Source organism: Vidua macroura, chromosome 27 (assembly GCF_024509145.1).
Source record: "Vidua macroura isolate BioBank_ID:100142 chromosome 27, ASM2450914v1, whole genome shotgun sequence".
Taxonomy (NCBI): Eukaryota; Metazoa; Chordata; class Aves; order Passeriformes; family Viduidae; genus Vidua; species Vidua macroura.
The window spans coordinates 4,358,258-4,373,877 of NC_071597.1; the positions used below are offsets into that span (position 1 = coordinate 4,358,258).

The 15,620-nt window shown below is 51.3% G+C and overlaps 3 protein-coding genes across 3 annotated transcripts; 1 reads left to right on the forward strand and 2 right to left on the reverse strand.

The window, feature by feature from the left end:
- Positions 1-5,788: 5,788 nt before the first annotated feature.
- On the reverse strand, positions 5,789-6,184 carry LOC128819634 (feather keratin 1-like). The gene has a single exon (XM_053999877.1). It carries the CDS (start codon positions 6,161-6,163, stop codon positions 5,858-5,860), a length of 306 nt encoding a protein of 101 aa, XP_053855852.1. The 5' UTR covers positions 6,164-6,184; the 3' UTR covers positions 5,789-5,857.
- LOC128819599 (feather keratin 1-like) lies at positions 6,162-10,159 on the forward strand. Its single transcript, XM_053999846.1, has 3 exons — positions 6,162-6,186; positions 9,451-9,488; positions 9,833-10,159. The coding sequence occupies exons 1-3, from the start codon at positions 6,162-6,164 to the stop codon at positions 10,157-10,159; spliced, it is 390 nt and encodes a 129-aa protein (XP_053855821.1).
- Positions 10,160-13,084: 2,925 nt separating this feature from the next.
- On the reverse strand, positions 13,085-14,025 carry LOC128819580 (feather keratin 1-like). Its single transcript, XM_053999837.1, has 2 exons — positions 13,794-14,025; positions 13,085-13,411 (listed from the first exon to the last, which is right to left on the reverse strand). The coding sequence occupies exons 1-2, from the start codon at positions 13,986-13,988 to the stop codon at positions 13,085-13,087; spliced, it is 522 nt and encodes a 173-aa protein (XP_053855812.1). The 5' UTR covers positions 13,989-14,025.
- Between the last annotated feature and the right edge of the window lie 1,595 nt (positions 14,026-15,620).

Consider the following 15,620-nt stretch of genomic DNA (forward strand, 5'->3'; position numbering starts at 1 on the left):
AGCTGCTGATGATGATTCCAGGGTGTGAACCTATGGACTCAGCAAGATGGTACTTCACTGGGGATGGAGCATCAACTTCTTGCTTCCTGAGGGGCTGAGCAACCCCAGCAGCCTTTACAGAAGGACAGGGCCAGCCTGAGCTCTTGGGAAGCACAGTCCATCCCTGCCTCTGTCCCCTGCCACTTTCCTTTCCCTCCTCTGTCCTTGTTCCCTTGTGCTCCCTGGGGCTGTGATCCCCACACAGCCATTCTGGGGAGCACCTGCTGGCCCTGCTCCCTCTGTAGGGCAGGCAGATGGACATCGTCTGACGTCTCCACCACAGTTATTTGGTGCAGACTCCTATCTGCCTCTGGTGCTCCTTTAACTCAGATTTACCTAGTTTTCATCTTTTGACTCATTAAAGTTCTGTTGCATTTGAGACATTGCCTTTTTGTCATCTTTTCCCCTGTACTTGCCCTCACAAAATGACATGGGGGGTTATTGAGTATGCTGGTACGGGGACAGTTATCACAGGATAGCTTTGACTAAGCTTAGAGGGTGATCCTCTGTTTTTCAAACTTCTCTACGTATCTAGGGCTGGATGGAATGATTCAACACAGTTCAATGACTAGAGCTCCATCAGAGTTGCTGCCACATGAAAAAGGGAGATTTCCTCAACCCTTATTTTTAATTTGTCTGTCAGAAAAGCTGAGACCCTTGTGCCCAACCCTCTGCCAGTGACCAATAAAGGGGGCCCTGCACTGAGCCATCCTGCTGGATTGGAGGCAAGATCGACTGACTCAGTCAGGAAAACACCATCAGAGTCAGGGAAACCCCTCAGTAGGTCTTCCCACTTTTTGACCCCTTAGTGGGTCTTCCACTGTATTCAAGTATGTTCCCTGCTGCCAGAGACTGCAAACACCAGTGAAGGACTGACACTGACAGTTTATGGAATAATACTCTGAATAACATAAAATTGTGACAGGTTACGGTTCGAGGATTGGCAGTGATAGTATCTGACTGCAGAAATGTATTCAAAGACAAGCTCTAATCGCCAATAAAATTATTCAGTGTGCACAGAGTGTGGTTCTTATCCAATAAACATCCCAAGTTCAGCCTGTGGACTATCCCAGCAGTTATGATGGGAGTCTAGGCTCATGTTCCACTGATGTTAACCAGCACCCCCAGGTCCTTTCCCCCAGGCAGCTTTCCAGACATTCTGCCCCAAAACTGTAGAAATGTAGGGGACTTTTGTGACCCAAGGTCTGGACCCAGCATTTCTTCTTATTGAACCTTATACAATTGGCCTCAGTCCGTTGATGCAGCCTGTCCAGATCCCTCTGTAAAACCTTTCTACCCTCCTGAAGATCAACAGTGACATCCAGCTTGGAGTCATCTGCAAAATTATTGAGCATACACTTGATCCCCTGGCCCTGGTCATCCATGAAGATATTGATCAGAAGTGGACCAAATACTAGGGCAACACCACTAGTGACTTGCCATCAATTGGACTTAACTCTATTCATCACCACTCTCTGAGCACCACCATAAAGCCAAATTTTTATCCAGTGAATACAACCCCCATTAGAGTCAGGAGCAGTCAGTTTCTGTGGAGGTCCATGAGCCTACTGGGGAGAGAGCACCAGGAATGCCCTGCGGAGAAGCACCTTAGGCTCCAGGCATTCCTCACAGCTCAGGGTGAGGAAAGAAGCTTCCCCCATAGTGCTCTGCAGCACTATGTTAATTTGTCCCAGTTCTGTCTTCCCGTTGGCCCATTGGTGTTCCCTACCCCTTTTACCCCTATATGTTCTTGTTCTAGAATGTTCTTCCTTCCCTGTTATCCCATTGGCCATTGTAATCCTGCCCATCCACCCTGGTATTCCCTATTGGTCCCTTCCCAGTGTACCGCCCCTAAGCCCTCAGACCATTGAATCCCTGATGCTCTTTCCACCCCCTCTTTCCCTGTATTTATAACCTGGACCCTCCTTTGTCTTTGGCCCATGGACTCCTTCAGCATTGCCTGCAATAAAACACGTTAGAACTCCATGCCTGGACTGTCCCATGCCTTCACTACCAAGCTGCTGTGTGTGTGCCTGTCTGTCTGTCTGTCTCTCTGTGTGTGTGTGCGTGTGCTGGTGCTCTTGTGGCTCCTGCCTGTTGACACAAGGCGCTTGCAGGGAAGGTTGCGTCCACCACCACCACCAGACAGCAACAAGTTTCTCCAAGAAAATTTGGTGGGAAATGGTGTCAAAAACTTTACTGAAGTCCAGGTAAACAACTGCTACAACATTTCTCCTGTCCTCTTGGGTAATCTTGTCACAGGAGATCAGGTTAGCCAAGTAGGGTGTGTGTTTCATAAAGACTTCTGACTGGGCCTGATCACCTGGCTGTCCTGAATGTGCCATGTGATTGCGCTCAAGATGAGCAACTCCGTAACCTTCACTGGTGCCAAGGTCAGACTGGCAGGCCTGTAGGTCTCTGGATGCTCCTTTTAGCCCTTCTTGCAGATGCATCTTTCTCTCATTAGACCCCAAAACTCACTACAGTATTCTAGATGCCATCAGCCGAGTTCTGAGTGGAGTGGGATCATCACCCCATTGATCTCCTGACTATGCTCTTGCTCATGTATTCCAGGATGCTGGTGCCAGTCTTTGGTGTCTGGAAATAGTTCTGGTGTCTGGAGATAGCCCTGCCAGTGGCACCTGTTTAGAAGGCATTGCCACAAAAGCATTTTTTCCTGGCCTTGCATTTGGGCTGCTGTTACTCAGAGGGAGAAGGACAACTGACTGCTACCAAGCCGGCTTCTGATGAGGGCTCTGGAGGGATGTGTGTCACCACACCCAGCTGTGTCCTGCAGCAGCTCAGCCACTCCCCTCTCTCAGCTGCAAGTCTCTACAGCCTGTGTTTCTGTCACTGCACTGCTCAGGAGAGCTCCTGGACAGCTCTTTGAGACACTCAGCACACACCTGCTGACTGTCTTCCTGCCCTGGGTTTCTCCCTGCATCCATCTCTCAATATAGTTTTCCAGGAAGCCCTAGGCACAGGCAGAGAAGGAGGAAGGTGAGAGGAACAAGAGCTGCCTGTGGGTCTGTGTGGTGTGTTGACCTCAATCAGCACTAAGCTCCCACAGGCCATTCATATTCCCTCCATTGTCACAGAACCAAGAACTGAAAAAGCGACAGTGAAATACCCTCAGGTCAAGAGAAGGGCTGTTTGAGAAGCAAAGGGACAAAAGAGAAAAAAAACACAAGTTGTACAAATGCAGTCACCCACCACCTTGCACCAGCAGACCAATGCCCAGCCAGGCTCTGAAGAACAGCTACTTTGGAGAGCATGTCTACAATTTTTTGCTGAGCATGTCATACGGCATGGCACAGGCTTTACATCAATTTAGCTAAACCAGAGGGAAGACATTCCCACTTGATTCTTCTTCACTGGCACAGTGGCAGCCAGAGAAAGAGGAATTGTTACTTTACCTCTCTCCTCTCATGTTCTCATCTCTCCACTCTTTACCTTGCCTTCCATTGCCTTTAGAAGTCATGGATGACCTCAAACCTCCAAATCATAGCACCCAAAGGAGACCCACTGCACAGTGCCCCATCCTCCCTTCCTTTTGTGACTGTTGAAGGCTCACCATGCACCCCAAACTTCCCCAGGGCAATGCTCTCCTCACCACTGGTCCTACAATGTCCACAGAAAAGGCAGTAAATAATCATTCTTACGGTGGTTTGGTTTTGTTTGACTACTAGGTGGTGGATTCATAATTATTAACTTATTGATCACATCCACAGGGATGCCTCAACATCCCCCGAGCCATTTCACTCCCAATAAACACATCTCCTATGCAGGTCCTTTGACCTGGCTTCATTTCATGGGCAATTCACTTCCAGAAGAATTGGAATTATTCTTTTACACTTCTCAAACACTTCTTCTGCAAGAAAACTGACAGACTTCTTTCAGCTGTCTTCCCTCCTCAGCTCATGTACACTACTTTCCACCTCGGAGGCAGGCTCTCACCACCCCACTTCCTCCATCCTCCCCAGGACGAACCAGGGGGGCCATCCAGTGCAGTCCTGGACCTCAGTGGGAGAGCACAGGTGACATGGGTCACCTTTCCGCCGCCCCTCCCAGCTGAGGTGCTGGCCTGTGAGCACATGGAGAGAGATGTTTCTCTAAACTTTAAGAACCAGGAAGATGCTCTTCCACACATGGTGCATCCTCTTTGCTGAAGGACTGGATTCCTGACCAGACCCTTTCTCCCCTTGACTCAATTCACCATTGAGATGGTCCCATTCACCTCCTTGTCCACGATTTTTTCCCACTACCGGGACAATTACCATAGGTGTTGTTTGGGTCCCTACCTCAGCCCTGGTGTTCTCATGTGTGATTTGGGTGTCTGCCTCAACTACTGTGTTCTTAAATGCAGTTCAGATGCATGACTCACTCGTGACATTCTCAGAAGTGATTTGGGCCCCTGTCTGGACCCCCGTCCTCTGATAGCACTGGTCAAGCTCCAGGGTTGTGTTAAAAGATGCCACCAGCCACCTCAGGACAAGTTTCACTGTTGCCACATCAAAAAATTCTCTCTTCTTACACCACCCTGACACCAGATACCTCAAACACCACATTAAGTCAATAGAGTTAATTAGTATTTTTCAACTCCTCACACTAAGATGGGAAAGGACTTTCTGAGCCTGCACAACAAAACAACTTGCATCACTCATGGATGAGAATGGAGAGTTCTATTTGCTTATCCCCCACACAGTCTCATGTTTCCTGGACCTCAGGTGCCCATCAAAATGTTCAATCACTCCCTTTCCTCAGAGAGTATGGTCGGAGAAGATAATATACTGTATGTGGAGATAAAGGTAGTTTAATGAAGAAAAGCAAGGAAAGACTGCAAAAACACAGGAGGAAAAAGAGTTGTATTATCACCTTCCATCAATTGTCAATTTCCAGCCTCTCCTGGGAAGCAGGGACACAGTACACTTAGCAGTTTCTTTCTTGACAAACAATGTATTAATAAATGCCCTCCTGCCAGCCCCCTCTTCCTTTCTCAGCATTTTTTGCTGACCATGATGTCACAAGGTATCAAATATCCCTTTGGTCAGTGAGGGTCAGGCAGCCTGGCTATGTCCTCTCCCAACATCTTGACCACATCCACCTTCATGGCCTTTTGCAGAAGAGGGTGGAGAGATAGGGTTGATGCTGGGCAAGTACTGCCCAGAAGAACCCAAAATATTTTTGTGTTATCAGCACCATTCTAGCTCCAACTGTGAAGAACCAGAGAAGGGTTAATTTGGTGAAATTGAACTCCATCTTGTGTAGAACCTATACAAGGCTATTATCCATCACTGCATATTCATCCCAAGCAAACCCTCACAAAAACAGCTCTTAAAAACATATTTTCCCCTGGGCATATTGAGAAAGAACCTGCAGAGGAAAGAATGACACAAACATATGGGCTGAAATGCAGCAGAAATTTAATGAGACAAAACACAGAAACAAGGTTGGTCCGTCGGGAGGTCCCAGTGCAGAGAGCATGAGTGACAGAAGGAAATCTGTGCCCCAGCAGGTGTCCATCTGCCAGATCCAGAGAGGGAGCAGGGCCAGCAGGTGCTCCCCAGGATGGCTGGGCGGGGATCACAGCCCCGGGGAGCACAAGGAAACAAAGGGCACAGGAGGGAAAGGAGAGAGATGCAGGGGACAGAGGCAGGGATGGGCTGTGCTTCCCAAGAGCCCAGGCTGGCCCCGTCCCTCTGCAAGGGCTGCTGGGGTTGCTCAGCCCCTCAGGAAGCAAGAAGCCGATGCTGCGTGCCCAGGGCGGTTCCATCCTGGGAGTCCCTGGGTTCCTTGCCCAGGGCCAGCGGCAGCAGCTTCAGCAGGGGAGGCACCTCGTGCCACAGAGGCCACTGCCCAAGCCAGAGAGGCCAAAGCCCCCGGAGCTGATGGGCACTCCCTGAGAGCTGAGGATGCTGCCAACAGCAGCCGAGGTGGAGGATCCCACCACGGTGTTCTGTGGGAAGGAGCTGAGGATGGGGCCAGGCAGGGTCACCACCACGGGCGAGGGTTCAATGACGACGGTGGAGTCCTGGCACTGCCTGACACAGGGCTCATTGCAGCTGTTGGCCAGCGGGGTGGGGCCGCAGGGCTGGCAGGGCCGGCACGGGCTGTAGCAGGACATGTCTTGGGGCTGCAGGTGCACCTGGCACAGAGAGCAGAGAGGAGCAGACCGTGAGCGGTGTTTGAAGTGCAGCCTGTCACCACACCATGACTCAAGCCAAGATGGAGACAAGAGCTGCAGATGCAAGGATGCCCACAGGTTTTTCCTCACATTTAGCCCGTAGGTTCCCTGCCAAGAGCAACCAATCTCAGAATGTTCCTGCCCAGACTGTCACTCACTTCAGCAAAGCCCCAGCCTCCCTCCATATGACCCTCTTTCACATTTCACCTCTCACAGAGAGCAGTCCCATGATGCAGCATAGGACCAAGTGACAGGTATGCACTGGAAAACAGGAGGAGGAAGAGGAAGGAGAGTAGAAAAGTGACCTGACTCACCTTGATCCCAAGCAGACTGAGGCAAGAGGAGTGGATGAGTGAGTGAGGACAAACTCTCTCTTATATTGCCCCTACTCCACCCCAGGCTCACAGTCACTGCACAAGGGTAGTAATTTTCCTACAGACTCACCTCCAAAGCAAAATATCCTACCTAATGCCACAGGCTGTGCTTTTATTTCCATCAACATTGCCATTTGTTTTCCTCATCCCTGACATAATCATTAGGCATCCAAGGATCCTTTCAAGTATGGAGATGAAAGACCAAAGGCTTTCGCAGGAAGGGATACAGCACAGGCAGAGGATGTACTGGAGGTGTCTCTGGAAGGAAGGGATCATGGGACCAGGGAAAAATGGTAACACTGATTTCCACCCTCTTTTGCAGACAGTAAGGTCCTGGTGGGGGCAAGGTGTGTTGTGTGGCTGTTTGGAGCTCTGGGCTTGGCTACAGCCTAGTACTGGAAATGTTTTCTCTCTGCATGGCTGGAGCTGCCCTTGCTGGAGGGGAACTCATCCTGGCCTGGAACAAAGCCTGCAGACATCACACACTCCTGGCTTGGCCTCACACCAAAAGGCTGACACACAAGCCAACCCAAAATTAGAGCATGACTCGCTACAGGTGGAGAGAGTCCCTCCCTGGAAATTTGCCTATTGAAGGCATTCCCTTGCCCTCTGGGATGCATCCCAGCTGCCTCCATGTCTGCAAGGCAGGGAAGTGCAGCACTCCTTGATGTAACCTGGTTTTGTACCCAGGGCTCTCTTGAGCATATCCCCTATTCTCAGAGCTCCTCTTGGTTTCTTGTGTTTTTCCTGGACCTTCCTTAATCCTTGACCACACGATGCCTAAGCTGTTGCAAGCTTTTCTAACCTCTTTTACTCTTCACAGGTGCCTCCATCCTGCCAGATGCCTGACTGAGTGTAAGATTTTTGATGTCTGGGAGCTGTACATTGCTACCCATTTCCTCCCTGACATCAGCTCTTCCTCTCCACTTTCTGTGGTGTGACAGCCAAGACTGCCCTTAGTTCCAGTGTTCACATCCAGTTCTTCCTTCTCAGAGGCAGCTGTGCATCACTGTTTTTTCCCCATGACAGACTGAGACTGGAAGGAACCTCTGGAGATCACCTAGTCCAACCACCCCTCTGCACAGCATGATCAGCTCTTGGAGGATACTCAGGGCCAAGTCCTGAATTTCTACAAGCACAAACAATCCTCAACCTGCCCGTGTCAACCACAGGCAAGTTCTTTATCATCCTCACACTAATAATATCTTCTTTATGTTTCCCCGGAATTTCCCTATTTCCAGTGTGCCTATTTCCTCTTGTCCCTTCTCTGGAGAAGACTCAGCAGAGCCTGGCTCTGTGTTCTGGACTCCTCCCACAGCTCTTTTAGCCACTGCTGAGCAGTGAGCCCAGATGCCCCCTCTCGTCCAGGGTGGACAGTCAAGCAGCCCCTCCTGTTCCAGGGGTTCCAGTCAACTCATGGGCTCTGAGACCCTTTGCTGGACCTGCACCAGTATGATTGTGCCTCTCTTCTACTGGGCAACTGCTCTTTATGGCGCTGATTTCTCAGCACTGTAGAGCCAAGGAGAGGGGTCACATTCCACAGTTGGAGAACAAACCCCTTCCTAACGCAATCTTGGATGCTGTCAGGTGCCAGTTCCACAAAGGCCCAGGGCTGTGTCATGATGCCCTGCAGGACCCCCTTTCTGTACCGCAAAGCTCTTTGGCTGCCCCATAGCCCCAGCCTGTGGGGGACAGGAGTTTCTCCCTCCAGCCTTGCAGGACTTTGCCCAAAGGGGTTAAACAGTGCTGGGGCCAGTCTGAGCCTGTGGTGCACCAAGACTGAGTCTCTGCCAGCTGCACTTCAGCCCATTCATCAGAACCCTTGGAGACCTACAGCCAAGCCAGATTTCAGTCATGGCCTTCTAGAAATCAGGGTGCACATTTTCTTTCTCCCAGTCCTCAGTTGTATTCCCTGACTACCGGGACCTCCCAAAGGGTGTTTAGAGGTGCTTTCTTTGACACCAAGGCTCATGCATCCACCACCACGTTGCACACACTCATGTCAGTCCAGTCTGTTTAAATGTTCCCACAGCTGATCCTCCTCCTCTGCCGTGGGGAGGTTTTCCCTGCTCCAGACTTTCTGAGGAGTATCAGGATCCTGTGACACTAAAATGAAGACCAAGGCCCAGAAGCCTTGAAGAACCTTCCCCTTTCCTGTAACCCCTGCCCCCAGTGAAGCTGCCCCAGTCAGCCTTGGCTCAAGCCTCCCTCCCCTTTGCTGTTGCCCTGTGTGGAAGATCTTCTTCTTTCCCGCCACAAGCTTTCCTGATTCAGCTCCAGCTGGGCTTTGGCTTTCCAACCCCAACTCTGGAATGCTCAGCCTGCCAAACGATCTGCACCAAGAGGAAGGGAGAGGAAAGCATTTCCCTGGAGAAGCAGTGTCCAGTGGGCGCTGGAGTGAGGTGAGAGGAGGAGAGAGCAGCAGGCAGGACGTGCTGTGAGGAGAGGAGCCTTTGGGTGCTCTGCTGCTCTTTGGGGCAGGGCAGAGCTGGGGCTGTCCCTGCAGAGGCAGCTGCCAGCAATGGCAAGGCACTGCCCCGAGCCACCATGCCCTGCCTGCACGGGACCCTCCGGCATGGGGACACATCCTGTGCCTGCACGGACACGCTCTGATCCCGGGTGTCCTCGGGCCTCGTGTGGCACACGTGAAAGGAGCTGCAACACAGAGCAAGCATGTCAGAAATGAGGAAATGAAATGGCAGCGTTGATGGAAATCAAACCACAACGTGTGGCGTTAGGGCGGATATTTTGCTTTGGAGGTGAATGTGTTGGAAAATTACTGTCCTTGTGCAGTGCCCGTGGGCCTGGGGCAGTGCAGGAGCAGTATAAAAGGGGGGTGTTCTCTTCGCTCTCTCATTCACTCCTCTCACCTCCATCTCCTTGGGATCAAGGTCAGTATGAAGCCCTTTCTTTTTTTCCTTTAAGTTTTCTGAGCCTATTCACCCTGTTGGTCCTGTGTGGGTTGTTGAAAGCAGCTTGTTATGGGAGAGGGAAAGGGTTGAAACTGTGCATGGAGAAAGGCTGAGTTTTGGCTGAACTGTCTGCTGTGCTGTGGAGGAGGCCAGGGCTTGGTCACTCTTAGGGGGATTCCTTATGGCTGAGTAGGAAGGGAAGCTGGTGGGCCTTTCTAAACAACACTGTGCAATTTTGCGCGTCTGGCTTTTCTCCAGATGATGGACAAATAGAATCCCCTCACTCAGCCCTGTGCTCTGCTTCTCACTTCCCTGTCTCACAGGTGCACCTGCAGCCCCAAGACATGTCCTGCTACAGCCCGTGCCGGCCCTGCCAGCCCTGCGGCCCCACCCCGCTGGCCAACAGCTGCAATGAGCCCTGTGTCAGGCAGTGCCAGGACTCCACCGTCGTCATTGAACCCTCGCCCGTGGTGGTGACCCTGCCCGGCCCCATCCTCAGCTCCTTCCCCCAGAACACCGTGGTGGGATCCTCCACCTCGGCTGCTGTTGGCAGCATCCTCAGCTCTGAGGGAGTGCCCATCAGCTCCGGGGGCTTTGGCCTCTCTGGCTTGGGCAGTGGCCTCTGTGGCACGAGGTGCTTCCCTTGCTGAAGCTGCTGCCGCTGGCCCTGGGCAAGGAACCCAGGGACACACAGGATGGTACAAGCCCAGGGATAGAGCATCAGTGCTCTATCTACCACTCAGAATGACTTCTTCCTCATCTTTTGACTCATTAAAGCTCTGCTGCATCCCAGCCCGTGCCTCTGTGTCATCCTTTCCCCTGCACATGCCCCCCTAACATGTCCAGCAAGAGAGGTGTTGCTGTGTGGTTCCGGGAGGGCGTTGTTGGAAGTGGTGTTGCCATGATTGTCAACGTCGCATTCTTTATGTTAACACAGCGTTGATTACTCATATTTAGTGTCACCTTTCTAAATTACCCTGCCTCTCTCTACCTGCAAGAATTACATCACACAGTTCAATGACCACAGATACTCCAAAAATACTTTTAGTTCTCCCAACAAAGCTTTCAAGCTTTCTCTTCTCTGTTGTCAGCAAGCCTCTGTCCTCAGCCTCTCATGCACAAGTAAATGTCCCACTTCACTCACCACTCTAGTCAATCTTCATGTATTTCACTTCCCTTGCTGGAGATCTTTTTGTGTTACAGTCCAGTAGGCAGCACGGCATATTGATACCATCTGGGGAGTGCTGAGCAGAGTGGGATCTTTGCTCCCATTGATATCCTGTTGACAGTTGTGCTCTGATAGCCCAGGATGTTGATGACAATCCTTGCTGTCCAGGAACACTCCTGGCAGTGTTTCTGGACACCAAAAAGCACCTCATCCTTTTCAGAGATTGAAGTGTAGGGATTGACAGACACGGACTCAGTTTATGCCAGCAAAGCAAAGCCAGTTTATTACACAAGTTCACCAGTATTTATAGGTCACTACATTTGTACAAAATGTTCCACTCAGACCTCTTTGTCCCAGTATCTTTAGAAATACAATCTTCTTGATTATCATTCTTACTCTAGTAATGTCCTTGTTACCTCTTTAACCAGCAAAATCCTTGTTCCATCTTCCCTGGTCAGAGTGGTCAGCGTCAGACGGTCAGAGTGACCAGACATGATGTCTTCACTTCTGTTCTTGCCTTGAATTTATCTCTGCCTCAGCTTTCACTGTACCAGGGCCAAAAGGTCGGTGGCACTAACCAGCTCAGCTTCTGTAGCTGTCCGATCTTCCACACTGAACGATGTGACAGGGTTGCTACTACAAAGCCAACTTCATGTGGAAGGGGCTGACAGCTGGTCTTTTAGCCAGAAAGAGTTAGTTGAAGAGGAGAAGCTGGTAAGAGTCACCTTTGCCTCTGAAAAGAGTTTTACCAAGGTCATCAACATGAAAACCAAGGAGAAGAAAAGATAAACAGGGGGGCCTTGCAGTTGGATGTTGGTGGAAAACAGTGGTGGAGACCACTCTGGGCTAATGAACATTATGTTGATTTATTGTAGCCAATGAATAGGTATAAACTTTATGAGAAGGTATAAAAGACAGGATGCTGTTAAAATAAACAGTGAGAAACTTTCTGGAGTGCATGCTGTTCTTCTGTGTGTTGAGACCATCTCAACAGCGACAACTTCAAATCTGGACTCTCTGAGGACATGTGTCACCATGCCTACCTGCATCCTGCAGCAGTTCAGCCTTTCCCCTCCCTCAGGTAACCCTAACCCTAACGCTGCACAGCCCTTTGAGACCCTCAGCCCACACCTGATGCTTCTCCCTGCCTCCCTCTCCCCAGAAACTCTCCCAGGAAAGTTGCATTCTGGAAATCCACAATATCAGAGCAGCCTAGGAGAAGAAAGGACTGAGAGCAGTCTTTAAGGAAGGCATGGGGACACTGGAGATTGAGAAGTCGACATGAGCCAGCAATGTGTGTTTGCAGCTCAGAAATTCCATCAGGCCAGAGCTGCACAAACAGAAACATGGCCAGCAGGTAAAAGGAGGGGATTCTCCATTTCTTATCTTTTCTTCTTAAACCTCACCTGGAACTCTGAATCCAGTCAGAAGTCCTTAATTCAAAGTAGGCATGGACCTGTTAGAGCAGCTCCAGACAAGGGCTGCAAAAATGATCACACAGATGCATTGCCCCTACCATGGAGAAAGGCTGGAGGGAGTTGAGGATTTTTCAGGCAGGAGAAGAGCAGGCTCTGGGGAGACCTTTTGATATGTAAAGGGGATGAATGAAGTTGGAAAGAGACGTTTTCTCAAGGCCTGCAATAATTGGACAAAGAGCAAGAGTTTTAAACTGAAATAGGTTAAATACAGAAAGGACATAAGGAAGAATTTTACAGTGATGAGTGGGATAAGAGACTGGGAAATGTTGCCTAGAGAATGATGGGGTGTGCCATCTTGGGAAGAGTTCAAGGTCAGGTTTGCTCCAACCTTATGTGATGCAGTGAAGGATATCCATATCTATGGCAGCAGAGTTGGACTGATAAACCATAATGGTGTCTTCCACCCAGACCTATTCTGTGCTCGCATGGTAACAGGGCTCTGTGAGAAGGCAGCACAATGCACTCTGTCCCTCCCTCTGAGAACATCCTGTGTTAGGATGGGATCTGATGGAGGCTGATGGGAATCCAGTATTTCTGTCTCATCAGGAACACATTCTGCCCTGAGTACTTGTGTCTCAGTGTGGAGCTGAGAAAGGAAAAGGAAAAGAAGAGCAAATAAAGTGTATGTTTGTCCCTGGACAATGTAGGGAAATTCTATCCTGACCAAAGAGGCAGAGAAACTCAGCACCCAGAGGGTGACTCAGTGCACACTGAGCACTCCCAATGCCAGCCTGTGCTGGCAGCCAGTGCAAAACCAGCCCCAACAACACCCTTCCAGAAACAGCCCTGGGGCAACATCTCTGCCTTGGGACAGTATCTGCAGAGCAAAGGATGACACAAAGGCACAGGCTGGGATGCAGCAGAATTTAATGAGTCAAAAGGGGGAAAAGAGGGGGATTCAGGAGGAGGCCACAGTGCAGGGAGCAGCTTCAGCAGGGGAAGCACCTCGTGCCACAGAGGCCACTGCCCAAGCCAGAGAGGCCAAAGCCCCCGGAGCTGATGGGCACTCCCTGAGAGCTGAGGATGCTGCCAACAGCAGCCGAGGTGGAGGATCCCACGGCGGTGTTCTGTGGGAAGGAGCTGAGGATGGGGCCAGGCAGGGTCACCACCACGGGCGAGGGCTGGATGGCCACGTGGGAGTCCTGGCACTGCCTGACACAGGGCTCATTGCAGCTGTTGGCCAGCGGGGTGGGGCCGCAGGGCTGGCAGGGCCGGCACGGGCTGTAGCAGGACATGTCTTGGGGCTGCAGGTGCACCTGGCACAGAGAGCAGAGAGGAGCAGACCGTGAGCGGTGTTTGAAGAGCAGCCTCACCACACCATGAGGGAGAGCCTTTCTCTCAGCCCCTGTGAGCACCACCAAGAAGACCAAAGCCAGGGACAACCCCTCCCAACCCACAGCTCAGGAGACACCTCAGTCTGTATCCAGCCTTTCTCCATGATACATCTGCCCTCTCCCATGGTAAGGAGCCTCAAGACACAGCAGGGAACAAAGACAGAGATATGATATATGATATATGATATATATGATATCTTACATATGATCAGAAATCCCAGAGAAGCACGAGGTGGAAGACAAAAGGAAGGAGGAAGGGCACAAGGAGAACCCAGAGGAAGACAAGAAAGGGCTCAAGACTCACCTTGTTGCCAACAAGATGGAGCTGAAGGAGTGGATGGGAGAGTGAGGAGAAGGTCCTGCTTTTATACTGCTCCTGCACCGCCCCAGGACCACTGGCACTGCACAGGGGCAGTAATTTTCCTACAGACTCATCTCCAAAGCAGACTGTCCTCCCAAATGCCCCAGGTTGTGTTTTGGTTTCTGTCAATGCTGCCATTTCATTTCCTCATTGCTGACATGGCCATTAGGCCACAAAGGATCTTTTGAAGTGTTGACATGAGAGGCCTGAGGCTTTCCCGAGCACCATCACGTCCGTACAAGGCAGAAGATGTGCCCCCATGTGCTGGAGAGGTCTGTGCAGGCAGGGCATGTGGCTGTGCGAAATAATATAGGAAATATGTGGGGAGTGTTTTTACAAACCCCTGTGAGGAAACAAGTCTTCCCTGTATGTGGGCATGCTGCATCCCTCTGCCTCCCTGGTGCCTCCCTGCTCAGGCCACGACTCACTGGGCATCGCCTCGCTAGGCAGGTTTGGTACACTGCTGGTTTCAAATGGCTTTGCCCCAGGAAATCTTCTCCTTCGGGGAAGACATCTCCTATTTTATTTGGCAGAGCTGTCTCCTCTCACTGCCATCTCTGGGGGACTCCAGCCTGTGCTGTCAGCAGGCTTGTGGAAGGAGCTCTGTCTTATCAAAAACTCCGTGATCACCCAACAAACTCTCTGGAGTCAGGTGCCTCTTCTCTCACCGCCTCAGGGATATGTTGGCTCTTGGAACATCACTCTCTTTCTCCCCCTCTCCTCACCCCATGACACACTTTGGCTGCACCCTTTGCACCCTCACCTGGGGGACACACAAAGTCCAGCCCACTTTTTCAAAACATGCTGTCAGTGCTGAGAACACCCCAGTGCTGCCAGGCAGGTCGGGCTGAGGGCAATGGCCTTTGGGGCGGCCTGGAGCTGTGGTGTGTGGGGACAGCCCAGTGCCTGAAGATGGTTTTCCTGGAAAAGAAGTGGAGTTGCCCAAAAGTTTGAGGCCTGGCAGGATCCTGAGGCCTGGCAGGATCCTGCAGTGCCACATGCATGAGGATGCTCAGGGAGAGGATGCGCTCAGAAAAACCTGGGTACAAAACCAGCTCTGAGACTACACCAAGGACTGATGCACTTCCCTGCCCTGCAGACATGGAGGCAGCTGGGCCGCGTCCCAGGAGGGCAAGGGAATGCCTTCAGTAGGCAAATTTCCAGGGAGAGACTCTCCCTACCAGTGGCAAGTCACGCTCTCATTTTGGGTTGGCCGTGTGTGAGCCTTTTGGTGTGAGGCCAAGCCAGGAGGGTGTGATGTCTGCAGGCCTGTCCAAAGCAGGGCTGAGTCCCCCTCCAGCAAGGGCGGCTCCATCCTGGCCCTGGGAAAAGGGATGCTTTTCACAGGTCAGGGGTGCTTGCAGAACTGACAATGTGTATTGAAAAAGAGGCCCATGCTCGTGTGTCCTGCAGATTATGGTATAAAACATGCAGGAAATTGCGCTGTGGGGTGAGGAGAGAGGGAGGAATGTGGTGCTATCCCAACAGCCTGCAGACCCCTCTGACAGAGAGGACAGTGAGGCCCCACCCCAAAGGGGTTCTTCAGGAATTAGGGAGAGCAACAATCTCCTTCCACAAGCCTGCTGACAGCACAGGCTGGAGTCCCCCAGAGATGGCAGTGAGAGGAGACAGCTCTGCGAAATAAAACAGGAGATGTCTTCCCCGAAGGAGAAGATTTCCTGGGGCAAAGCCATTTGAAACCAGCAGTGTACCAAACCTGCCTAGCGGGGCGATGCCCAGTGAGTCGTGGCCTGAGCAGGGAGGCACCAG